The 26,882-nt window shown below is 45.7% G+C and overlaps 2 protein-coding genes and 1 non-coding gene across 16 annotated transcripts in view; 2 read left to right on the top strand and 1 right to left on the bottom strand.

Annotated features, from left to right (window-relative positions):
* Positions 1-2,482: 2,482 nt before the first annotated feature.
* Positions 2,483-9,932, bottom strand: TBPL2 (TATA-box binding protein like 2). Its single transcript, XM_056347859.1, has 7 exons — positions 9,796-9,932; positions 9,099-9,505; positions 8,014-8,101; positions 7,251-7,342; positions 6,229-6,396; positions 4,517-4,611; positions 2,483-2,719 (listed from the first exon to the last, which is right to left on the bottom strand). Exons 2-7 carry the CDS (start codon positions 9,467-9,469, stop codon positions 2,640-2,642), a joined length of 894 nt encoding a protein of 297 aa, XP_056203834.1. The 5' UTR covers positions 9,470-9,505; positions 9,796-9,932; the 3' UTR covers positions 2,483-2,639.
* A 2,488-nt stretch (positions 9,933-12,420) lies between these two features.
* Positions 12,421-12,492, top strand: TRNAG-UCC (transfer RNA glycine (anticodon UCC)). Its single transcript has one exon. It is a non-coding gene; the product is annotated as a tRNA-Gly (tRNA).
* Positions 12,493-24,663: 12,171 nt separating this feature from the next.
* The window catches only part of KTN1 (kinectin 1), a 77,996-nt gene continuing 75,777 nt past the window's right edge, over positions 24,664-26,882 (top strand). For 8 of the 14 annotated variants that reach the window (XM_056346144.1, XM_056346150.1, XM_056346154.1 and 5 more), the window contains exon 1: positions 24,669-24,797. The gene's annotated coding sequence lies outside the window, so the exon portion shown is untranslated. Of the gene's footprint in view, positions 24,802-26,882 lie in introns of all 14 variants that reach the window. The other 6 variants (XR_008822994.1, XM_056346149.1, XM_056346148.1 and 3 more) reach the window with 2 other exon arrangements.

Here is a 26,882-nt window from a genome sequence, read left to right on the forward strand (position 1 = left end):
CACATACTGGCCTTAAAAATAAACATTTCGGGTTTTCTCCTCAGTCTGGCTGCCCTCAGCACCTGCTGAAAGAAGGCGGGCAGCCCCATCCCTGCTCCCCTCACGACCGGGTTGAGCTCCGCCGGGCCTGGTAAAGAATTGTGTCATTTTACATTCTTTGTAAAAGCTGAGGTGGGAAAAAAAAAAACCCCAAACCCAAACAATCCCAAAACCCCAACAAAACGTAGAAAGCACCGACTGCAGATCTGCCATCATGCTTCAGAGCCAGCAGTAAGTGGTGCTTGCTGGGGTGCTGGGTGCTCACAGGAACCTCGTGGGTCTGTCACCCTGGGGAGGAATGGCCTGGCTTCCCAGGGGAGCACACCCACCCCCTAGCAGGGCTGGGGGGGGCTCCAGCTGCAGCCACCCTCGTGGCAGTCCCAAGGGGACCATATGCACCATAGCCAGTCAGTAAATGCTGCATGGACTATACATATGCAGAGCCAGTCCCCATACACATCCTTAAGGGTGACAGACTAGCAGGTTTCCTCATCCCAGCCTCAAGGTTGGAGCCAGGCTCAGGAGTTCAATAGATATGATCAACCAGTATGTAAAAGCAGAGCAAGTAGTCTGTAGGAAATGCCAGGCAGTTAGGAGAAGGAGTCCACCCAAGCCAGAATAACTTAAAGCAGTATCTCCCATCAAAAGGAAACAGACCACATATGCCTAAAACATGTTCCAGTTTTAAAAGAGAATTCCAGCCTACCCAGCCTGTATTGTTTCCCCTTCCTCATATATTTAAGTGCTACAAAACACTAGCATGTAGGTAGAACCAAGATAGTTAAGAATTACCATAGCAAACTAACTTAATCAGTAGCTCAGGGAAAAGGCACAGAGCCCTTTTCTCATCTATTAATGCTTTTTAAAAGTGTGGATAAAGCCTAACTTTACTGGTGAAATTATGTGGCAAGTTCATAATTAAAATGCAACTTCTTTAAGAGGACTCATCTTAAATAAACTTTTTCCAGCATCCCAATAACAGCAGGTTGGTTTTCGCTTGGAAAACATTATTGTAACTCAAGATCATCAGCTATTACAGCTACAATGCAAATAAAAGTCCAGCCCATAGCTGTGGGAAGCCTACAGTGTTAGAAAAGCAAGCCTCTGTTTAGAATAGATTTGAGTGTGGAAATCCAGTTTGACTGTGAAAAAGAAACTGGTAACAGTTAAGACCAGTTTATCATAAGGAAGTGCATGAAGTTGTTCAAACTTTTTTCCCCAGAGGAGCAGAGCGACTGTTACAGAAGCACTTGTAAGACATATTACAGACACAGAAGTTGAAACCACATCCTCACCAAATCAGAAAAACTTGTGACAGCAAAACTAAGCCCAGCAAGACTATGACACCCTGTTCTGTATTAAGCTGTTGTCCATACTGTGCATTTCCATCAAGGACACAGCTAGCTTTTGGCCTGGGTTATGCGTAAGTCATCTAACAGCAACCTCTAGTGGCTTAGGGAGCTTCTCGGCAGATCCATCCCATCTTCAGCAGGAAACAAAGGGAGGACACAAAAACTCCAGCACCACCAAAGCCCTGTTGTGGAAAAAACCACCTTGCTTCCAGGGAATTGTAGAAGGTACCTGAACAGTGAAGGGATAGTGTTTGTACTGCTCCTAGTCACATTGCCATTCCAAGCATGACACTTTTTTGCAAAGTAAGCCCCGAGTTCACTTGGAGATAATGTACAAAATCTCCATTATTTTAGCTGCAAAATTACCGAATGTGGTGTAGTGCCACTGGCTGAACTCTGGTTAAAACAAGTCTTGAGCATCCAACACTTTCTGTCTTTCCATCAAGTCCATGTTAAGGCAGTTCCTATCCAACATGTTTTTGTCTGGACCAGGCAAAAAACTCCCATCATCTGAGGGGACTTCAGTAATACAGTTGGGTACCATTTTGTCATGGCACAAATTAATTTTAACAAATTAGGCGATTTGATTAGTTACCCCTCCACCCACAACCTTTCTAGGTACATTCCAGCAGTCAGGGGCCTTGAACATCATCTCTCTTAAAAAGAGTACCAACACCATTACAAACAAGAGTTTATCTAACTGGTAGGATCAGAGGGGTTCAGTTTATGTCCTCTAAAAATCACTGTCTGCAAAACACTGAAGTAAACGCATGCTGGATTTTGTAAACTACACTGTAGACAAAAATATATTTTGAGTTTACACATGAAAATACAAAAACATTGCAGGAGCTAGGTTTCAGTACACTTAAAGCTAAGGATTTTGACAAAGCTAGTTTGAAACGGACTTGTTGATTCATCTGTTCAACAGGGGAAAAGACATGTGATTTCTATCACAAAATACTTTTAAGTCCCACCTTAATATGTATTCTATCAAAAGTACATGCATTTGGAAGATTTTTCGGCTTGACAGAAGTTGTTAGAACTCAATTGGATTACAGATAGCTAACCTGAAAGCAAAAAAGGACATCTCACAAACTACAAAAAGGCATCAGCATTTATAGCATTCAGAATAGCACTGTTCGCTTAACAATCCACAACTGTACAACGGGGTCCAGAAGTGCCCTTGCCTCTGTTCCATGCATAGTAATACAAACCCATGTATTATTCTTAGTTGCTTTACGGGCCACGTTATGATGATTTCTTGAAACCTCTTAGAATGGGGTAGATGTTCTCAAATGCCTCATAGATTTCAGAACGCTCTTTTGCTCCTAGAAAGACATTTAGGAAGAAACAAGTTAAGAATTAACAGAGTGTTGAGAATAACTGAATCCAACTCAAACCTAGTAAAGATTACAAAGCATGAAGAAACACAGGAGTTTAAAAGCAACTTACTATTAGTTTAAGGCAGAATTTCCATCATACTTCTGCCACCTCACAAAGAATAATTTCTAGCTTGCTTTGCTTTAAGACTAGACTAGCTTTGTTTAATCTGTGGAACCAAACCAGCAGTTGGCTACTCTTTCCAAGTGCTAAACATTGGCTTTGGGAGGGGTGGGGGAAGGAACTGAGAAGAACTATGGTGTTACCTGCTTAACAGTAACAGCTCTGCCTGTTCGTAAGTGGAAAGATAGAAACAAGAAATGATGGACACTTATCCCAATACTGGAAGTTGATCCATGGTTTGAGAACTCCCTTCCTTCAGTCCTGAGAAGCTTTTTTGGTTTTAAGCTTTGTTAGGGCACCTGTGATTTCAAAGCTAGCCTTTTCCATATTACTGCAAGAAATTTTTTAATGCCAAGTCTTGTATGCTAACTGTAATGCAGTAGGCAGCCACATTCCTTGCCAGTGACATGACTATCATGCTAGTACAACAAACGTCAGCTACAAGAAAAGTGCATTTAAATGAACTAGCAGATGGATTAAGCGCTACTCTGGATGAGCATGTAAACCTTTCCCTCAGAACACACTTGGGCATGACTAATTCATCTGCATTACCACAACTTTTACTTTCAAAGTAAAGTTACTTTCAAGTTACTTCCCTGACTAAGGGAAAAAAACCTCACAGCTCAGTAAATTCAGTTTTGTCATTACAGTTGCACCCCTTGTTCACAGTTCCATGTGAACACAAGTTCCAGGGCTTACCTCACTGCTTCTGGGCCTGCTGCACACTCAAGGGTGTTGCAGTTAGTGTACCCAAAAATGCAAGTACCAGTGGAATGGAACTGACCAGACTGATTTTACTGAGACCCAAGAAGAAGGTGGGCACACATTGGAGGGAAAAGCATTCAAGCTTTGTACAGAGTGTCCAATTCTTCAGTTAGTTGAGCTCATTCATGATTTATGATTGCGAGAATCTCTGGCTAAGGCAGGCACTTCTCTTTTTATCTTTCACATACCTCAAAGCTGTGTTGTGAGTGTACATACAGCATTCGAGTCCTCTGGGAACAAGTACCATTTACCTTTCAGTACATCTTGAGTAAAAGTATTTTCATGAGCTTTACAAAAGAACATGTTAGGGACATGCACTCAGAAATTCAACTTTTCTGACATGGGATCTGAGGTACGGATATCTACTGAGCACACTTACTCAGCAAGGCTTTTGCTTCATGAGTGTTTTGCCAAACACTCTACAACAAGTCCTTAGATCTCCACCCTTTCCTCTAATAATCCCTGCTAAATGTTGTCAGTGAAGTGTTTTAAGAAGTTTGCTTCCTGTCCAAGCAATTTTAAATTGCTTGTTGTGATATTAGTATTTAAGTGACTAAGTATGCATGTCAGCATCCTGTTGGGATTCTGTACATTGACACATGGCATTATGCTTTGAATAAAGACACTCAAGTTTAATGACATGGAAATATGAGACTCTATACGAAGCAATATGAGATTCTAGTACAATACTGATGTTGTTATCTGCAGAAAACACAGATAAGCAGTAGCAGGCATTAAAAAGATTTCCAAGTGGCTTTACTGTGGCAAGGTGTTAGTTTAGCTAATGTTCAATTTAAATGCTTCCTCTGAAGATATGGTAGCATTTGATTACAGATATACAGAGGGAGACCACTCACCAGTCAGCACAACTTTTCCAGACACAAAGATAAGCAGCACTATTCTGGGTTTGACCATCCTATATATAAGGCCAGGAAATAGTTCAGGTTCATAGCTGTTTCAAACCAAGCAGGTAAAATTAGTAAAACGCAAATACTATTTCAGTGTTGTATGCATAAACTGTTCTTTAATTATACTAAGAATAGAGTAATTGCATCCACAGATTTTAGCTAGCTACCCAGAGAAAGGCAGGTCATGTTTTAGACATCTTCACGAGAAAACTGGTATTCCCAGCTGGAGCTGGTACAAGTACCTCATGCTTACTTTTAAAGATTTCTGAGACTGTGACTTCCCATAGCATTGAAGACGTTATTGTAATCTCCGATCAGTACTCAAATCCTTTGTAGTCTGCAAAGAGCCCTTATGAGGAAGCATCTTGTGCAACTCAGACAAAATGACAGCCAAGTGAATCTTTAATATATGTATTTAGTCCCCAAATTAAATGCAAAATATTAAATGCAGTGCTAGTTGAAAAAGACAACAGAATTTTGGTTTTGTCAGTGCTGAAATCTTTATCCTTTCCTCAGCAATGGCAATAACTAGTTCTTAACAAGCCCATCTTGAAGGCACAGCATGCCCATTGCTCAACTACAGGTTTACTTTAAATTGATGTCTAACAGAGATCCAGACAGAAAGGACCAAAGTGATATTAGAGAAACACACTGTATTTTCAGTTCTATATTTTACAGCTGCAATCTGGCTTCATGCCTGAAGTTTAACAACCTTATCCTTGCAGATTGGCATCTGGTTTGACAGGAGTTAAGAGGCCCACTTCGTATTAAAGTTTCACATGGAGCAAGGGCACAGCCCAGGTTCAAGCAGTTTAAGAGCTGCTCCAGTTAAACCTGAAATGTTTAATCAAGACCAGTTATTTTCCTATTGACACTATAAACCTTATATATTGACAATATAAACTATATTGACACTATAAACCACTAAGGTTTAACGTTGCACTCAGCAATTACAGGAGACTAGTAAAATGATGATCACCAACACTGCTCAGATTAAAGAAAATCTCTGGTACATATTGCCAATATGCAGCAATACTGAAGAATCTGTCAACAGCATCACAGTCAAAGAAAGCTTTTGTAAAAGACAGCATCTTCATTAACCAACTGAGCAAACAACCCAGAAGCGGTTCTCGAGCCCTTCATCTTAACCAGATCTAACTTGCATCCCATCTACCCCAGAAGTGACTGAACAGTTTGTAGTATGCTCTCAGTTACAAGGTTTCTAGAGTTGGTGTTTATCGTGTCCCGGCAAGGAGAAAGCAGTGAAAAATGCACAGGAGGGCAATTTACAACAGCCCTTCACTGTTGAATTATGTCAGTCACGGTTTCAAGCACTGGAAGCTTTACTGCTAGCTGCTGCACATTATCCTGGCAATTAATCAGAGGGTCATTTTGGCCTGTGCCCCTCTCAGAACAGGAGTTACTGCAGAAGATAAACCTTACAATCTTTACTGTAACACAGTGGCATCTACAGCCATGTCACACTTGCTTGACCAGTAAGTATGTCTTTCTGTGAGCAAAAGACATGCTCGATATTCAGTATCCAGTTAATTATTACTCTCTTCTTCCAGGCTTGTACAGCCTCAGAATTTGAGTCTGCTTGTAGCTTACAATGACACCACTTCAAGTTGCATGGGGTTGTAAATCTGAATTCCACACACCTGCTGAACTGCTGATGAGCGAGAAGCAAACCTTCCAGCCGGATAGGGAACCTCACGTCACAGCTCCCAACCATATTCTGTATCTTGAAATCCAGGAACTTGGCAGGGAACCCAAGCTTCTGCACCACGCGTGCATACTTCCTGGCTGCGAGCCGTGATTGCTCTTCACTGAAGGAAGAGCAGAGGGGGCAAAAAGCATCTTTGATTAGTGCTTTCTTCTGCTGTCAAGATGGAAGTCAGTTAGGAGCCACCACCGTACTAATCTGTGCTCCAGAAAAAGATACGCTACTGCACAAAACAGCAAGCCTCTATCCCTAGAGCCACTTGAGCAAACTAAAAGGAATAAGGCACTTAGTCATTCACTTTCCTGTGGTCTATTTGAACACGATGGAGCACGTTGCATCACTCAGGAGTTCCCCTCTTCAGAGGTTTCTTTCTCAGTTCCTTGAAACAGCTTCTCAGAGCTGATCCAAGAGGTAGACTGCAGACAACAGTACAATCATCTAGCTAGCTGGGGTGGGAGAAGAGGTCTTCTAAGCTGTAAATTAATGCATTATCTCACTGACAATTTAGGGACATAAAAACCAAGGCAGATGCTGAACTTCAGAGTATAGAAATAAGCTTTGCTTCTCTCCAATTCCCATTTCCTTTAGAGGCAGATGTGTCAAACACAGACACTGAAGAGAGACTTGACAGACACAAGTTATGTCCTAATTCACTTCAAAGTCAGTGAGAAATTCAAATAATCCCTTAACAATTCCTGGGTGTTTTAGCAGCTTTTCTGCTAATGTCTGCTCAGCTCAATCTATGGTCAGGGACAGAAACACATAGTTCAGTAATTACTAAACTGCCATCATGAAGAAAGCTAGACATTTTTTAATACCAATGTTTCATTTTTTTTCTTGCAATTATGACAACCCTTTGCTAGATAATTTAAACAAGGTTTTCTGACATTTTTCATTACAATATAGGCATAGCTGCAAGACCCAGACCTTTAGAGGGCAGGAAAACCAAAAAAATACCTTTTTGCTCCTGTGCAGACCATTTTTCCTGAACTGAAGATGAGGGCTGTTGTTCGCGGTTCCCTGATTCTCATGATCACAGCAGCAAACCTCTACAAATTCAGAGGCAGACCTCACAGTCCAGCCAAGAGATTTGGCTGGTACTGCATTTCTGTTCATTCTTTCAAGAATTGTCACTTGCAAAGCTCAACACAGCATGCCTTTGCTTTGTAAAAGTGTTTATTTACCACCCTGAAACTATTTTCCACCTCCCTAGGACCAAGGGGCTTAAGACTATAGTCACAGGACCACTGCCTTGTCCCTTACATTTTGTGGAGCAGTCTGGAGTCACTTACAGAAAGCCCATTAATTCCCAGTGAGATTCTACAGCCTAGGCCACTTGATAGAAGTATCCTGTAATACCAGTTTGACTCCAGTAATTCTCTTTCCTCCAGCCAAGAATTTCAGGGCTGATCTTTCCTCCCCCCAACAAGGGCTGCTTGGGCCATTTCAGCTGGAGGTGGCTAGCCACAGGTGGGACCATTCATCTCCTTTCTTAAACAGCTTCATAACATCTCATTGCTGGGGCTTTATTAAAAAAAAAAATCTCCTTGTGGTCCCCTGTATTTCTTTCACTTTAACAGGCTCAAGTTGCAGGTTTTTTTCTGTGGGTCAAGACAGTGCTATTAGAAAAAGTACAAAGCTCATGGTGAACTTCTATATTAGAATCCATTAGCACTGAGAAAGCTAAGTGATAGCACAGTTTTGAGTCCTTAAGATTTACCTTTGGGTTATACTCTGCATTTCTGGCATGCAGAGCTATGTTCTTCAGATCTAGTTTACAAGCCAAGTTTACAGTTGACACTATATTCCTGAGGAATGAGAGAAAAAAATTCTTATTGCAAAAGCAAGCCACTGCAGAACCAACCCCCAGCATTATTAGCTTAATGTGAAGTCACACTCTAATTAATAATTGCCATCAACTAACTTCCTGCCTATCTCTTTCCCACTCTAGCATTAAGCGACTTTTGGCAAAACTTAAGTAATTCAATACCAAAATTACATTTTGAGGTACAACAAAGTACAAAATTATTAGTCCCTGAATACTGAGTTTGTGTGTCTTCCAATAACTACATCACTGAAGTCTTTTACAGCTTTGACTTGAACCATTAACGAGTATTTACAGAATTACTACAGCACTCAGGGTGGATAAGGGTATGTTATTCTCTACAGGTATAAATTACTCCATAGTTGCTGTAGCCTAGACAGGACAGGACCTTTTAACAAGGCCAGAATTTCTCACGCTTCTTGTCATGCCCCTTCCCCTTGCTCAATTCAGACTATTTCTGCTCACAAAAGCAGCAGGCTGACATCTTTAAACCCAGAGAGCTTGCTGTCACCCTTAACTTTCTCCCTGATGGAAGAAGTCCTCCTTTCCAAGTATTCTTGTCTTCTCATCCTGCAGACTGAAATAACTAGCAGTACATAAGATATACAAATTATTTCTACCAAACACTTCTGCCTTTAAAGAGACTTTCCCCCCTTAAAAAGCCACTGGCATTTCAGTTACTCACTCAGCATGTTTATTAAGTCCACTCTCCCCTGTTTTGCTAAGCTGCATATTGTTCTGTGCCACTTCCATTTTTGTGTTGTATTGCACAGCGCAGAATCCAGTTGCCTTCCAATATTGTCAGTTCATTTTCTCCACCTCTCCTCAAAGAGGAAGAACTGCCCCTCTATTTTTTTGGCTGGGCTTATTAAAGACCAAACCATACTTTTGCTACGTTCTCTTAAGTGAGAAGTCAGAGCACTACCTTGCAGTTTAAGCAAAACTATTATATATGCTACATATATAATACATGAACTTACTGCAACTGAGGCACTATGCCAGAGCTTTCTGATGCAGGTGTCACTGGGGTCACAGGAGTCATTGGCATCAGAGGATGACATACACCAGATGCCTCAGGAGATGGTTGAGTTGCATCTGGATGTGACAAGCTGCTTTCATCCTTGAAGATACCACTGTCCTCACTTCTTGATGCTGACCTATCAAGCTCTTTTTGTATTTCGCAGCCATCTTCAGATAGATTTTGTTCTGGGTTACCTTGGATGATATCAGGAAGATAGCTGAGATCCACAGATGAGAAGTCTGTAGGGAAGTCTTTGGGCTGATTAAATTGAGAAGCGAACAACGCATCTTCAGTTGTTTGAATTGGAAGGTCTACATCATAAGGGCTCATGGAAGTAAACAGCTGATCACTAGTTGAGAGGTCATCCTTGAATGAAGGAAAAAGTGTCATTAAGGATCTTGTATTAAAATGTTTAACTGGGAGACTAAATTAAGATTAACCTTCTGTTCAGTGAGAAAGTTTCAATCATTCCTCACCACATTTCCCAGAACATTATAGCAAGAAATAGTCCTAAGATCTGAAAGTGTGTCCTTTGCTTGTCTATCAGCATATAGATATCCAGGTAACTTCTATAGCAGAGATACACATTTTCCCACTACACTTAAAAGGCAGTCTAGAATACTGTAATACCACAAATTGAGAAATTAACTATATACCTTCAGCAGTAACTAGAGGTATTGTTGGTGCCTTGCCCTTCACAGCTGCTGTCGGGCCTCAGTTACGCACATAACCAACATAATTGCTCCTGAGTTTTTCCAAAGAGGACAGCTGGCATTTTCTGGCTGGGTTTAACTCCCATTCGGTATATTACTATTTCCTCTCCCTGCTACCAGGGGACAGTGTCAGTGTCGTGTTGGATTTGTGCAACAGAGGGCAGCAACTCACAGAATCACCGGCAGTTCCCTCTTCCAGCTGCTGGAGGTCACCAGCCTAATTTAAGTGAGGCCCAGTCGGCAAAGCCAGCATCCTTTCCCAGATCAAGCACGCAACATATCTGCAAGCAAGTTCTTGCATACTAACGTTCTTTGTCAGCTATTTATTCTTAAAAGCCATTTAAAAGGTTTCATAATATTGAGGAGGCAAGAGTTTAGGAAAGGATTTATTCCCTTCTCCATTAGGGCATAAGCCTCTAGTTACTGAAAAGCTTCTTGCAAGAAGGTGGTTTCTGCCAACACCCACAGCAAGCAACAGCTTGGACTAGGTGATCCATACAAGATGTTTTGTGTTCATTTACGCACTTTTAGGCTCAAGAGCCAGAAGAACCTGCGAAGTCCAAGCACAAAATCAGAACAGGGAACAGTGCACAAGACTGAGGCCCTTCAGTTGGCAGCAACTGCCAGAGCTCCAGTGGGAGCAGGGTTTCCAGATCAATGCTTTTCAGCCCTAAGCTACTGCTGCTTTATGTTCAGTGCTAATCATCTCACTTAGCAATGCAAGCATGCACACAGGGAGATCTCTGCTCCTACTTCGCAGTATATTTTCCTGTAGATACTTGGAAAAATCTTACTAAGTGACAACTCCTCCCAGAGAACCCTTACTTGCTTGAATACAGATGTGATCAGGTCTAGCTCTGAAGGCATCATGAATACCTAGGTCCGAAACTGTTTGTAAAACTGAGTTCTAGATGCATAGCCCCACACGAGATCAGTTGGGGCAGTATGCCAGTGAGTAAGGCTAGGTACTCCTTAACTCCTCAGCTCCTTGGAAAACAGGATCCAAGAGCACTACCTGAGAATTAAGCATTCAGATACAAGTGTGTTAACAGTTACAAAGAACAACATGCTATGGAATAACTAAAACACATCTGTTTTAAATAACTATATTTCAAGTTAGCAGCAGGTGAAGGCACAGTCCCTGCAAGACCTCCAGTGGATTAAGGCACAGCCGTACAGGAGCTAACTGGGAAAGTTTTGTATGAATCATGATGCAGAGAAGATGGCACAGAAAAGCCTCATCACTGCAAGCCTGTAGGACTACTCACACATTGTGCTAAGGGGCATCAGAGAATGTGATAAATGTAATAGTCAAACACACACATCCCAGTCTGTGGCATAGCTTAAAGAAAGAAGCTGATGGAGAAATTAATGGTACAGGAGGCTGGAAGTATTAAACAGCTGTAAAAGAAGTAAAAAAAAAAAAGTAACAGAAAGTAAACCACATAGAGCTGGTAGAAACGGAAAGCTAATCTTCCTTTCTCATCCAGTTTCCATATAACTGCTCTGGGAAAGAGCGCTTATAGGGTTAAGCGCTGGGGAAGATTGCCTTCTTGTTAGACAGATGCTCAGAGGCTGTGAAAGGGGGCACAAGACCATGTTTATATTGGGCTGGCTGCCAAGGGTTATTGCTATAGACTCTAGGTTAATTAACTTCACAGAAGGCCCCAGCAACCACATAGCTTTGGACATCTCCCAGCAGCTCCAGGAAGGAGATTTCACACACAGATCCTGTCTGAGATCACCAAGCTGGGGGCGGCTTGGGGGGAAAGGGGGAAAAGAGCCATTTTCACTTCCACTGCAGGAATCCCTGCAAGCCAGGTACATGTAAATCAAATCCAGCTGCTTTAAGCAACAGACTTGGATTTATTTTTTTTTCTTTCTGCAGTGATATTTCACATATCTGCTATTATCAAGTGTCTCAGCAAGCCTGAAATGCTTCAGTATTCAGCACAGTCAGTAGCATTTATAAACCCCTGGTTATACCTCACCACATTATTTTATAGGGCCATATTCAAAGACTTTTATTGACTGCCGTAAGGAGGTGTCTGGATTTAAACAGCCTGTGCTAAACCCATTTTTCTGAGCTGAAAAGTAGTTTACAACAGGATGCAGGTGAAGCAGTTGCATTCCCTGGGTGAAGATGCTGCTCAGCTGTGGAGTCTGACCCTCACCACCCGCTCCCTCACCCTCTTGTCTCTGCAGCCACCTGAGACCAGGAAGGTTAGTCCGAATACCGAAGAAAAGCAGTTTTTGCAAACATTTACCAGTCAGCATGAAGAGATCTGAGCCTCCTACCCCTTTAGTGTCAGCACACCCCAGTACACAGGCCACTCCTCGCAAACAGCGCTTCATAGCGAGTTTAACCACAGCAGCATTGCTCCTGCAGCAGGTAAGAGCTACCTCCCCTAGCAGAGAGCCCCTCCGCCCCTTCCTCCATGCTCCCAGCGGCTCCGGGCCACTGTAGCGCTCCGCTCCCCTGGGCGAGGCCGGGCCGGAGGCGGCGGGGCCCTCGGGCGGGAACGCGGCGCCGCAGTTGGGATTAGGGCGGGAAAGCTACTCAACGTGGCGTTGGTGGTATAGTGGTGAGCATAGCTGCCTTCCAAGCAGTTGACCCGGGTTCGATTCCCGGCCAACGCAGCTTTCCTTTATTATAAATTTTTTTTCCCCTCCCTACCTGCCCGCCGTAGCACTCCAGGTACCGCTTCAGCGGCGACGCGCCATCCATAGCTGCAGCCGCCCGTCCGAGCCCTCAGCGCCGCCCCGGCCCGGCTTTAACCGTGGGGGCGGCACCGGGGGGCTTAGTAGGGAGCCGTGCCCTGCCACCAGGCTGCCAGCCCTCCTGGGGGGATTTTTACCTCATCAAACAGCCTCAGTGCCCTTCAACTGCCCTGTGGGGGGCTCTCAGGTAGGTGGTCTGTGAACCCAACCTGCTCCTGAGCTCCCTGGGAGTGGGAGTTGTGCCTTGGGCCTTGCAGAGGTACGGCTTTGTTTCCAGCTGGTGTGAGCCAGTGTAACGTGCCCTTAATTTCTCCCACCTGCCTCATCATATGCAATAAGGCACATCTGGTCCTTTGGGAGGAGCCCCAGTCCAAAATTATAAATCTCCAGCTGGAGGTGTTGCAATGAAATAGCTTGTACTTAGTTAGACCCATGTGCCTAATGCTGCTGAGAGGGAAGAAGCTATTCTTCTATCCACTGTTGTTCTCCTCTTGCAGACATTTTCTTCACTGTTCTTTCTTGTTTCTGCTCTTTATGCGTGATGATTTAAGTAAATTTTTTTAAAAAAATAATGATCCTTTTTCAAAAGCCTCACATGTGCAGAGCCTGGGGAGGAGGCCTCACCAGCTGGTGCTGCAGGAGCCTGTTGTTGCTAACGCAGCTCAGCTTGGGTGCTGCTTGACTTGATGCCTACAGTTGCTTTCAGACTTGTTCCTTTCCTCCTGTGCTGTCGCTGTGCAGTGAGGGGTGGATGGGTTTCTGTGAAGGTGCAGCTGGCAACATGTCCCTGTTCATGTCTTGGAGGGGTAGACGTGCCGACTGTCGTGATTGATGTACTTGTTGCTCTGCTAGACTTTGCTTTGCTTTCCACTGTGAGATTTGCTTGCAAACAGCTGGCTGAGCTGAAGAAACCCTTTGGAAGAAGATGTCAAAGCCCAGGCATGCAGCAAGTCTTTAGGAGGTGTTGCCAGGCTCTTCTTGCTGCCCCAGAGGTGCAAAGGTTTAAATTAGTACCCTTCATCCCTGTGGCAAAGCATGTGTGGCTGACAGCATTCTTCCCTTCTCAGCACAGCCTGCTGGGCTGGTTTCGTGGTATTTCTAGGGCTTACCTTGCCCCAGTGCTTTACAGGTGCCAAATCCCTCTGGCTCTGGAAAAATTCAGCCTCAAGCAAGTTGATTTACATCACAAGCCTGTCCTGGAGCACTCGGGAGGCAAGCCGAGCAGCAAAGCAAGGAGAGGGCTCTCTGAGACATTACACCTGAGTTACCAAGGCTGGTGGAGCTAGCTCGGACCAGTTCAGGATGGTTAAAACTAAAACATCCTGTTTGGGGCTGGGGGGTGATTGGGGTGGTTCTAGACAGCTCCATAGCCTGAGCTGCTTTTGTCAACACAATTGCCAGTACCAAGGGCTGTGGTGGGGGTCGTGCTCCCACCAGCAGTGGCAAACACAGCCCTCACGGGCTTCTTTATGACAGTGTGGGCCTGCATTGCCCACAATGACAAGGTATCATTGAATTCAATGCAGGGGTTGTGCTGAATTTGTTTTGTCCTCACAGTGACATCTCACAGGGACAGGAGATTGGCACTCCCCCAGCCTGTGAACACTACTTCTGTGCTTTAGTTGGGAAGCTAGATTATCGAGGTGGTCATGGTGTTTCCTTGGTGTGGCCTTGTCTGTAGCATTGCAGCTGTGGTGCTATTAGTTTCCTCAACTAATTAATCCTTCGTTGCACTGCAGAACCCCCTGGAGATGAGATATGTTAATCTTACAGCTCCTGGGGACTGATTTGCATTTTGTGAGCCTGAGATGATCAGAGATCAACTTAAAATACAAATCTCTTAATATTGGTGTTGCTTCTTGCCTTGGATAGGGGCACCCTGCAAATGGCAAGGGCACCAGTGGAAGGCGATGTGACTTTGGGTAAGTCACAGAGTTTGGTGCCTCTCCTGCTAAATGGGTGTAAGATTGTTTACCCATCTTGAGGTAGAGAAGAAGGAAAGATGTTTAGAAAGCTGAAAGATCATCAAAGGAGTCTAGAGTCATATTGTGTGGGCAACTCAAGCTAAGTTGCTTTGATGTAGGGGAAGGGTCTTCTGGCTGCTGCCCAAGGGAGGGGAGGCATGGCTGTGCCTCGGGAAGGCTCTGTGCTGACACTCTCTTCCTCAAGGCTGGGTATTCACTCAGGGTGCCCAATGTGCAGGAGGCTCAGTGTGTGGGATGCCCAGAGCTGGGGAAACCCAGCGAGTGGAGGCCCAGGTAGGGGGACATCCAGAGAGTGGCAATGCAGTGAGTCCCTGGGCTTCCCCGCCACCAAGTTTCCCACTCTCAGGGTCTCCCCTTCTTAGTCATCAGAGGCATCATTCTCTCTCTGCTGTGAGGTAGTGTTTTTCCTTCCTTCTTGCGCAGGAGACTCTGACCCCTGTCATCAGTTGGACACATGTAAATTTAAAGCTTGGAACTTGTGAGACTTACCTGCTCAGTTTCTAATCATCCAGGTCAAATAACATTAGAAAGGGCAGCTATTTTTCCCATCCCAACTTGAAAAAATTATTTCTATCTCAAGCTACCTTCTCCCCCCCGCAACCCCCTGTTTGTTTGGGTTTTTTTTTTAATTCCCTTTTGAAAGCAGCAGCTGCCCAGAGCCAGGCTAAGGTGACTCATGAGCAGGACTGTTCCGAGCAGGGAGGGAGCCACGCTCCCTTCTGCATGGTGGAGGCAGCCATTACGCACTTCCTGGAGCGGCTGGAGCCAGTTACAGGGCAATGAATCATCTGATGCGCCTAGTTACTGCAATGATGAATTGTCATGAGTCTTAATTAGCAAATTGGTTAATTTTACTTAGAAAGTTGATGGTTAGTAGAACAATAAGTGCCTTGTGCATTCTTTGTAAGAGTCATTCAGTATCATTCTCCCTTGGATAACTAATTGGAGAAGACTATTTCACAGAGCTTCTGCTAAGCATTCCTGTATCGGTCTCTTAATGTTCCTGTAGCAGACATTCCCTCATTACCTGGATGCTGTAGTCTGGTTATGGGATGGGACTAGTCACAGTAGACTTCCAAAAACCTGGAAGGGACAAGGAGTAATTCAGTAAGGAAGCGCTACCTGTTTTATTCATTAGTGCTCTCAACAACTGCCTTCTATTCTAGCATGCTGTAAATGCCTTGCGGCTTGCTTTGAAGTTGGTTAATCTGCTTTGGCTTTATCTTATCTTTTTGAGGAGCCAGTTTGAGAATTGAGAATTAAAAGCTCGTGACTGACAGTGTTCTGCTGTCTGCTGTCCTGAGCTTTATGCTAAACTTTTATAGCTGTAATTGTCTCAGAAGTGTGTAGCTTGTCTCAGGTGTAGTTCCATCTCCTGGTACTCTTGCTGCCTGCAATGTTAAAGCCTTGCCTTTGGAAGGGGTAGAAGAGCAAGTGAGAGCAGGATCGCATTCCAAGAGCAATATATTATGCACAAGATGTCTCCGAATGCCCCAGGACTCTATGCTTCTCTATCAATGGCAGAATCCAAGTCTTGTTGTGAAGGTGATTCCTTCTGTTTGGTTTAGCCCTGTTTTGGTCCCTATGCCTTGATTGCCTTCTTGCCAGGGTTATAGATAGAGTGAGGACCCCAGAAGGGGGTCAGAGAGAGAAGTAGATGAGCTGCAGTGAGGTTAGCAGGCTCTGTAGGAGCAAAAGACCTGCATGGAGCTGGCAAGGCTCTCGAGAAGCAACTGCAGCCCAAAAGGCAACTTGGACAGAGATGCTGGAGTGCCTTTGGTCTGACAAGTGTGACCATCACTCTCTCATACTTACTTGTCCTGTAATATTCCATTCTAGACCTGATCAATGCTTGTCAGTGTCAGTAGAAACTGGATTTATTGCCAGGGAAGGAAAGAAGCCATCATGACTATTCACTGAGTAGCAGTGAGTAATGTGACTTTTAAGTGTGAATTACTAAGTGTATCATCATTAGATTATGCTGGTGTAAAGAGAATTAAATCCATTAGATTTGATATTTGGCTGTGAGTTGCCCCTGTGCAAATCAAGAGTAACCCTCTTACAGAAGTGAGGTTATAATGATTTGAAATTGGGTCAGAATCTAGTTTAATTTTCCAAGTTTATTGGGTGATGGGAAGAAGGACTTTAAGTTCCCATTTACCCCCTAGTGCCATGTGTCCCTCCCTGCATCGGATAATGCAGCCCAGGTCACACAGTGGTAAGGCTGCTGCTTCTTTGTCCCAGTTAAACTAGGTGCTCTTATTCCCTGAGAAGGACAGTAATGGGGGATTTGGTACTTTTTTCAAACATTAGCAGACTCTCAGCATTTGTCTGCTAATGCATGTGCTTTACATGCTTGCTGGCAGAGGCCAGCGTGAGGTCAATGCTCAGCATACATTGACTTCTGGATCAGGAAAGAAAGTCACTTCTATCAGATGGAAAAGGGGTAAACTGGCTAGAAAAGAGCCATTTTTCTGGCTTCTACAGCACTATTATGTGTAATGACAACACGTAACTACCCCTGTGTCAGAGAATAGCTGAGAACCAGACCCAGAGAGGATTGCCAAATCTTCCACTGAATGCCAGAGGAAGCACTGTAAGTAAAAGTCATCTGTCTCAACTGAAAGGCTGAATGGTGACTTTAAAACTATACAGTTAGCTTCTTTTAATTTTCCTATCTGTGCAAAGTGATTAAATGAAGGCATTCTGTATGTTGTTTGCACAGAAATCCACTCGTCCTGGCCCAGCTGTGCTCTTAAGCCTTGTACTGCTGTGTGTGGGAGAACACATCAGTCTATTTTTATTTCTCGTTCTGTATTGCATTTAAATATGGCTAGAAAAGGGGGGAAGAGGGGGGCTTTAAACATTGGCTGCCAACATAGCAATTAATGGCTACAGGCTTTCTTGGGCAGCTCCTCCATGAACATCATGCACAAATGTATCTGACACCTGGGTTCAGAAGTATTCTTCTGTGCTTTTTGTTAAGTCATCTTGCTAATTTTTGTGCCAAATGGTCTGTCTAAATTGAATTGCATTTAAATGAGGTGAATGTGCGATAGTTCATCTGACTGCTGCTGTTTCCCTCCAAGTTTTGTGACAAATCGCTCTAATGCAAACACTGTCTCATACCTTGAACCTACTGCTGCAATTAAATATTGATCCTTTAAGCCTTATCTGGAAAAACAATATAGTAATAGCACTCGTGTGTTTGCACAGAAAAGCAGAGCAGATGCTAACAGACCTCTGTTAATTTAGTTTACAGAGGCTGTAGTAACGTTGAAGACGTGAGCAATGACATTAGCACGTCTAGGACCTTCAGTGCAAGCTCTCCAGGAATTAGAGCATATACTGTGACGCCTTCACTGCTGCGTCAGCAAAGTTACGCCACCACTAGATTTTTACTAGCTTCTTGTACAGGGGAGGACAACTAAATACTGTGCAAACACAATGAGCCAGGGATGGGTGCTGACCAGTCACTGAAATCCCCGTAAAACTTAGTTTTGTCTCAGTGATCAGCCAGATATAATGACTGACACCAGAATGAGTCCGCAGGGTGCACAACTCGGCGATTAGTCAGTTCTCATTGCCTCTTCCTCCAGTTAACAGCAAGCAAATCAGTGCTTCTGAGTCAATGAAGACCTCAGGAGAAGCTAGATCCCCAAAATGCTGCCAGATGTCAGCAGAAGCTCCAATCCCGCCGCCCTGTCTTTTTTTTTAACTTTTAACACACATAATTAACTGTTAATGCAGTCATGTTTCTATCACTCTAGGCCTTCGCCTGTGGTCTGCCAATAAATGCAGTTAGCTTAGCCGTGATGAAGGAGTCCATACCCAGCTCTGCCGTCATGTGCACTTCTTGTGCTTCATCTCATTTCCATGCTCATCTCAGCCAGGCAGGAATCCAGCGTGAGATCCCTTTTGGTACAGCCTCATCCCTCCATTTGGATCTTCCCCACTCCTCCTTGCTGTCTTTGCAGTTTCTGTTGTTAGTAAGTTTTCCCTTGAACAGGCTATGGCATTAGACTATGGACATCATGCTTTCTTACACCTTAGCTTTTATGGTCAGTGTATAGAAGTGGAATATGAGTTAATTTCCCCCATACAATCCAAGATACTATTATGGAATATTTTAGTGTATTTTTGGTGTCTGCAGGCTGTGGAAGAAGCTAACTTGTCACAGTGCCCCTCCTTATGAAGGTGTAATTTTTTCCTCTCGGACCCCCCCCCCAGTTTACTTATCTGCAACTTGTCAGGAGTAATTACATGCTGTGATTGCTTTGGCCTCCCTTCAATGGGCATTTAACCAACTCATAAATACAAGAGTAGCTCCCCTGAGCTCTGTTTCCGCTCAGGTAGAGTTGCTAAGGTACGCTCAGCAATGCTTTGAGGAAAATGAGGAACCCAGATGGGCCTGTGTTTGGGAGTGTCCTAAGTTGGCTGTTTTCTAAAACCCAAATTGTGTTTCTCAGATCAATTAGGTTTTGCCTATTAACATTAAAAATACTCACATTTATCCCCAGGTATTTTTACAGTCCCCTTTACTCCCAGATTGGCATGGGCAGTGCTGCTAGCCAAAATAAATGAAGCATGTGAAGACAGATAGTTTAAAGGCGTTGAGGAATGCAGCTGTTTCAGACCTCTTACATCTCACTGGACTCTCACCTAATTTGTTAATGGGCATGTTTTTCCCTGTAGGACAATAATGCTTTTCTCTGTATTATAAAGCACCTTCTAAACCTCCTTTTGTCCCTTTGGTTATAATCAGTTCAATTGGTTTCTTTTCTGGTGCCTTTCTATTTTCCCTAGAGAATCCGAGTTGGTTCTTAACCCTTTCTGTCCTTACGAATGGTGTGATAGAAACCCTTAGACACAACATAGGCAAATGGTAGGGTCACTAGGGAGAGGCTTGTCACTATCTAAAACGATTGGCTATATAGCTGAAGAGAAGAATATTTGCTTATTTTAAGTATGAGGAGCTAAACAGCAACGCACAGAGGGATGTGTGTGGAGTTTGTGACGCTGCTGGGAATTGTCACTGGGTCTCCTGGGGCACCAGTGATCCTTGCACTGTTCACAGGACATCTCCTTGGACCCGAGGATTTGCAAACCTTTCCAAGTCTGCAGCCACCCTTGGGACACGGGTGCATGGCAAGGTGGCAAACTGGGGACCAAAGAACAAAGATCCCCTCTGGCATGACACTTACTACACCAGGCAGGTGGCTGCATCCCTCTAGTAGCCACAGACAAAATACTTAATATTAACTTACTCTCTGGTGGCATGAACAGCTGGGATGCTTCCTGCACTCTTTGATTTATCCAGACAGGCTATAAGCCTGTTTGCTGCACATTTCGTTAGAAGTTTGTCACAGCCTAACACACGCTGTTCCCGTGATGCCTCGCAGAGCTCAATCAATGTCCTTCCCTGGCTGCGGGAGGAAAACATGCTGAGCCAGCCTTGCAGGCTGCTTCAGCGGTGGGATACCTTACCCTCATATTGAAAGAGCCCTTGGAGCAGAAGGTCTGTCTGACTTTCCATTTCTTTTTTTCCTCCCTCTCTGTCACTGCATATTGTTTCTCTCTGCTACCCATCCTGCTACGTTTCAGGTGAATTATGGGTCTGTGCTTAGGAGGAGCGTTGCGTTGGTGTTTTGTTTTTTTGCAAAGGAAAATATCTTCATTCTATAGGTATTGATGAAGCAGAGTATTAATTTCAAACCTGCTAATGATTAATGTAGAATAGCATAAATAACAACTGGTACTATGAATGATGAATGGGAGAATGAATTTGAACTGTCACTGTGATTCCACACAAGGGAGTGTTTTACAGGAGACAAGGTATTTTCTGTGTCATTTCTTCATTTGCTTTGCTTAACAATACCCATCCAATCTTGAAAAAATCATCTTCTGCTAGGATGCTACCAAGAAAGAGGAAGAATATTTGAAACTTGCTTTGAAACAGTACTCGAATGTGAATTCAAAGCATGGTTATTATTGTGCTGCTCGGAAAGCTGCTTTTCTGTCCAGCTTCACTGTGATCCCTTTAGCTATATCTGATACTGAAGGCTTGAAATCTCCAGATTAGAAATTAAATTCCACCTTTGTGGCTCAGACCTGATGACCCACTGGAGTCACAGCAAATCGGTTTTCCTTTAAAGTGAGCTCTTCCAGCTAAAGCTGTTGCTTTTCAGTCAAAATTGAACTCTTTTGGGAAGAAAAGATAAAGCCATCCGATACAGGTGTAAGAATAATTAGTGACTTGAAAATTAGCAGAGATTATTCAGACTGATGGCAGGCCTTGAGTTTGCAGGGATTTAGGTGCTTGTTTTAGTCTGCTTGCCTGTGTTGGTGCATAGGATGGTCAGAAGGGCTCTGTCTTGGGCTGGCATGGATTTAGGGTGGCCGTGGCACGGCCAGAGGTGATGAGCTGTGCAGTCTGGACAGCCAGGTGAGATGCAGTGCTTACCCAATTGCTTCCACGCTAGATATAAACCACAGTGTTTCGGGAGCAGACGTTTGCGGCTTGGGTGTCTGGTATGGGAACAGCAGCCTGAGGAGGGAAGGCAAGAGGGTTCCTATTGGGATTTCCATTTTATTTTGCAAATGCAAAAGCTGAGAGTGACTAATCCCAGGTCTGTATTAGGAGGATCTGTATAAGGAGGTTAGGACTGAAGAGCCTGAAGTCCTAATTTAAGTCTGATCACTCTGAAAACATCAGTCACCGAGATGGGCACTGAGCTGTCTGGGTGTCTTTAATTGTGCTGCTTACAGTTGGTCCTCTGTTGAACATGATAGAATTGAACAGCACAAGCTTAAACCCCGTTTTGGGCTTTCCAGTGCTCTATTACAATGGTGAAATCCAGAAATGGAGGGTGGATATAGTTTATAAATAATTTTTTTCAGTGAGCTCTGAAACAGCTTCTAATAATTCATGTTATTAGCTGGATTTTCGGCAGTACAAAATGAGACTGTGATCATCACAGCTTAATTAGAAACATATGTATGTTGTGATAGCATGTGAATTATGTGGAGACTTGTATTAGCCTGATGGATTTTCACACTGATCACACACAGTGTCATGGTTTAAACTGCTGGTTTTTATTAGGAACTTTTATTCTTCTTGCAAGAGTTTCCAATGTCATTTCTGATGACAGATTCTGCTTAGGACAGATGTATTTTTATTTCCTTACAACTGGATTTGATCAAACGTCTTTTTCTGTGTAGCTCAAATTTCTGCAGTGGAGCTACTCTTCATTTACTACCATGAGAAGAAAATTGTAGTAATTTTTGTCACCTTCTTTAGCAGCAGTTGAAAACTTTTTTGGCACATGTGCGCATTATCTATTAATTTCCACTTCGTAGCAGTTGTAGGAATTCATGCTTGTAAAATGTATAAAAAATCTAGCGCAAATAGAGAGAAAAATCCAGCATTTGGTCATGTTCTTATTTTCCTAACTGGAATCAGCGAGCTGTTGAAACTTGCAGGGCATTTGTTTCCGGCATTGATAAGGATCTCTCACGTTCTTATATAAAATGCTAAATTAACAATAATCAGCTTTCATGACTTACAGCCCTGCTAAGCGCATAGCGTGCCTTTCTCTCAGGCCTTCTCTGTATCCACAGATCTGAAGGCTTTTTCCCTGTGATGTGAGAAAGCAAAATTCCTGACAAAGCTAATGACTTAGGGCTCCTGCGGCATTTTTAAACCTTTTCTTTTTCCCCATGAGTGGCTGCCTAATGTGACTGGGATTTCAGTGACTGTTTGCATTATTTCCTCCCTGCAGTTGGGGATATTCAGCATCATTACCCTGGCTGGCTAATCTGCACAGCAGTAGCTCTCCAGTGAGTTTTTCCACCAGGTTTCCCAGTCCACATAATCTAGATAGTTTATTGCCTTAGGTGTTGGGCACTGGTACACAACATACGAAGTAAAAGCATTTTCAGGTCCTTATATCATGCCTTATACTGTGATGTTGTGGCAAATGTATAAGACGTGAAGGACCTGAAATTTCTGAGCTGGTAGTAAGTGACCAGAGAGCAGGGCAGTTGCCTTTGAGAAAGATCTGTAGCTGTAAGCAGCTGAATTTGCACTCTCTGCTCTTCTGTTGCTGCTCAGCTTCTGGCCCCTCCTACGCTCTTCCCTGGCTCTTGGCCCCAACTTTTCTCCTCCTGTTGGCAGGACCCCCCTCCCCTGTCTGTGTGGCAGCAAATCTGTTCCCACTCTTGGGAAATGGTGATTTGGTTCTGATGCCAGCTGGAAAACTCTGCTGTGGACAAAAGCAATTAAACATCGGCAAAATCTGCTGCTGCCGAGCCCCACCACAACAACTGCAGCTACTTAAATGGCTAATATAAGCAAAATTTGGCCTTAAATTTTCACCTTGCAAGTGCAGGGTGCAGATACTGCCTTTGGCTGGCTCATGTGCTGCACTCAGCAACGGTCCTGCAAGAGCAGAGTGACCAGCTGGGATATGCTGAGCTAGGGAAGCTCTGGGATGAAGCAGCAAAACTCTGCCTCGCCAGCTGATGGCCAGTCCCGCTTTCAAAGTGGCCGTCTCCTGCACATCCCCGTGGACAAAGCTGCCACCATGGCCTTGCCTCCTGGACTCGCTTAGCCTTGCATGCAAAGGCACAGCTTCTGCCAGTGTCAGCCTTGCACTGCCGCCTTTGTTTGCTCCAGATAGTTTGGAAATGCGGTGGTAGCCTGCAGGTGAGTGACACACAGGGCTGGCTGGCGAAGAGGGTAATGGTGAGCTCTTAGCACAGCTCGATGCAAATTGTCCTTTGATATTGAATGCTTGTGGAGCAGTTGATTTCTCAAAGATGCTTTGGGACAAATACATTGCTTGCTGTGAGCAACAGAGCCTGGAAGTTAAACCAGACTCTTCATTGCCAGAGGTCTGGAGAAATGAAGGGAGGGTACATGCAAAGCCCTGGGGCGATGCCAGCCTCCCTGCTATGCTGGGATAACTCCCTTTTGCTGACTGCCTCCTGGCTGCAGAGTGGCCAGCCACTGTGGATTCCACAGCCGGGCTCGGGATGCTGGTCCTGACCAGTGCTGGCACTGACCCACACCCATCGCTGGCTCAGTGGTCCTTGTCATCACTCCTGCTGCCTGAAAAGGTGAATGTTCTTGAGTGCAGGAGTCTGCTTTTTCCCATCAATGTTTGGGACACTGAGAACTGATGTCAGTCCCCCAGCGATGGAGCTGGATGGGTGCCCTTGGTGGCTTCTTGGGCTGTTCTGTTGTCCCCAAGTAACTACATGGCAGAGCATCAGTTTTGATCCCTGTGGGTACCCACAGATCCATGGTCAGCTGTTGATCTCGTGCGCGAGCTGTTGTGATGTTTAAGGTGAAAAAAATCTGCCCCGTGAGCACTGCGGGGAGGATCCATGTCAGAGGGAGGAAAAAGTCAGGGCTTGAAGAAGTCAGAGCTGAAAAGCTCCCCGATTGCAGACTGGCAGGGCCATGATTGAACAAGCCCCTGGTACATGGCATGCTGCGCTCCTCCCTGCAGACCCACGTGGTTTTAAGGCAATTGAGGGAAGTTTAGGGGCCAGCCGTGCTTCTGGTCATGGGGAGGTGTCCTGGTGGCCTTCGTGTGCTGCGGGAGGCCCCGGGGTGCGCTGTGCCTGCTTGGCCCGGGCCCGTGGGGTCCCCTTGCCTGGCCACCCTGCCAGGCCCCCGGGCCGGGGGTGGAGAGGGGTGCTGTGGGACGGCTGGCACAGGGGGGTTAATTAGGGAGGTTGGGGGGGTCTGGGCAGGGGGACCCCAGTGCGCGGGGGGTCTGGGCAGCGGGGTCCCTGCATGGGGCAGGTCTGGCTTGGGGGGCGGTCCCCACGCATGGGTGAGGAGATCTCTGGGCATCTCCGCCAGGGGGGCGATCCCCAGGCGCCCGGGAAGGCGGCGGGTACATCCAGGGTGGGAGGCTCCCGGGACGCGCGGGTGGGCGATCCCCGCTCCGGGGGTACCCGTGGGGACCCCCGGGACGGGCTCCGGCCAGGGGTGGCTCCGCGCGCGGGACAGGAGGGGGGGCGGCGCGGGGCGGCGCGCGGCGGAGGCGGCGTCGCGCGTGTAACGGCCGGGGGGGCCGGCAGACGCGGCGGACGTGCGGTGCCGCCTCCTGCCGCCCGCCCGCCCTTCCTGCCCGCCAGCGCCGCGCAGGCACCGGCTCGCCGCCGCGCCGTCCCCGCCGCCCAGCTCCGCACGGCCTGGCCCGGCTCGGCCCGCCGCGCCTCACGGTGAGTCCCACCCGGGGAGCGCCCGGCCCGGCGGCGCGGAGGGGCCGGCCCGGGCCCGGGGCCTGCCCGCGGCCTGCCCGGTGAGGGGCGGTGGGCCTAGGCCGCGGCGTGGCTGGGCCGCGGGGCGCGGGCAGCGCCGGCAGGTGGGCGGCGGGGCGGGCCCCGGGGCTGCGGCCCGGCCGGGGGGCTCCGGCGGCGCGGCCCCCGCTGCCCTTCCCCGGTGCCGGCTGAGGGGGGCAGCGGGCGGGGGCTGCTCGGCCGGCCCCGCTCGGGGGGGCAGCAGCCGCTCCCACCCGCGGTCCTGGGGCGGTGGGGTGGCTGCTGCCGGGGGCCCGCCGCCGCTTCGGGGCGGCGCGGCCCCGGCGGGGCCGGGGGGGCTCGGTGCCGCCCGAGCACAGCTCCGGGTAACCTTTCTGAAGCTAAGTTAAGAGGTAAAAACGGGTAGGAAAAAAAATTTATCGCTCGTCTTCCGTAGGTTTGCCTTGTTACCTGCCGGCTGCCTGGGGCACAGGCCTATGCAGAGCGGCAGAGCCGGAATTTACCCCCAAAATAGGGTTTTTAAGAGTTCCCCGTGCTCCCGGGCCCCTGGGTGAGGTTGGCGTGAACCGAATGCTGCAGCGCCCGGGTGGCCTTGCAAACTTTAATGAAGCGCTGCGCTTCGCCGGCTCAGGCTGGCCCATTTCGTATTCCTGTGGTGGTGCGAGCGGCGCACGGTGAAATATGCTGCTTTTTCCTGTGTTCCTGGGTTACGTTGGTCCGGGGTATCTTATTTTTTGAAAATCGTCTGTGTCCTTTGGTACAGCACCGGTACGGGTTGCGTCCAGCTGGATTAACCCTGGAGGTGTTAATGCCTCTCCTGCTGCCTCCTCTACTCAAGGCTTACTCCCTTGATGGAAGCCTTCCTCTGATCTACAGGTTGAGGTTGGGTGTATGGCAGGGGGAAGGAAAGTTAAGGTGGAAAAGCTGTGTCTTTTGTACCCAACTAATTTTGATTGATGAAGTATTTTAATTATGTCAGTGGTTAATAAGAATAATGCAGCATAGCATCTCTTCTGCAGCGGGCAATACTAAATGCTACCTAGTGATGTGCATACATGCGTGCTTTTGGTTTTTCAGTTTATAACTTTTTTGGTTTTCAGAGGCTCTGTGTATTTTGAGGTCACTGTAAGAAAAAATTGAAGATCATTTCTTGCTTTTTGGAAGTGAGTTGTGGAAGAGGAGCTGAGCTGATGCTCTACTGTAGTTCTTTTCTGTTTAAAATTACTTTTTTCCTTAGTGTTTCTCTTGCTGCCTCTGTCCAACAACACACATGGTATTTAGCAGACTTAACTGACAAGTTCTATTTAACTTCACTTTATGTATGACAAGGCAAAAATCCCTCGCTGGAAAGTCTGAATTGATTGCTGCAAAACTTGAAAGGGGATTCAGTTCCCCCTGTGCCACCTTCTTTCAAGTATTTTCTTGCCTATTCTCTTGGTGGATCACTAATGTCTTCCTGCTTGCTTTGGGCTGGAAGCGTTTCTCTGCCTTGTGGACCTCTTCCCTATAACTGCACTGTAATTTCTGTCCACGAACAGGCTATGCAACTTGCTTTACCACATATTTTTTCTCTTGCCTCATATGCTGATGCTGCTTTCTGCATACTGTGATTAAAATATCTTTTGTGTGTAACTACAGCAGGAAAAGTTTGGGGTTTGGATAGAAACATAATTATCTGTTAGAGTTATTACCAAATACTGTTTTTGTTAATTTTTTTCTGCCCATTCCTTGTCTAGCCAGTCTCAAGAAGACGCTTTCTGCTTTCAGAGGTTGCAGCAGTATGATATGAAGAACACAGTTTAATTTGATCCTCTATCCCCCACTATTGTAAACCCTTACTACGGATAACTTTGCTAACTACTTTGTTTTTGAAACCCCTTGAAAAAGAGGGAAAGATTTGCTCAAGCCTGTATAAAATCTGGTTAGCCATGTAACAGCTTTCACTTGCATCATCCACTCTTACTGCTGGAGACTAGATGGTTATGACTCAGAAGTGTCAAATCACTGCTTGACCATCGATACTGTAAACCCAGGGTTAACAAAATC

This window comes from Falco biarmicus, chromosome 7 (assembly GCF_023638135.1).
Source record: "Falco biarmicus isolate bFalBia1 chromosome 7, bFalBia1.pri, whole genome shotgun sequence".
Lineage (NCBI taxonomy): Eukaryota > Metazoa > Chordata > Aves > Falconiformes > Falconidae > Falco > Falco biarmicus.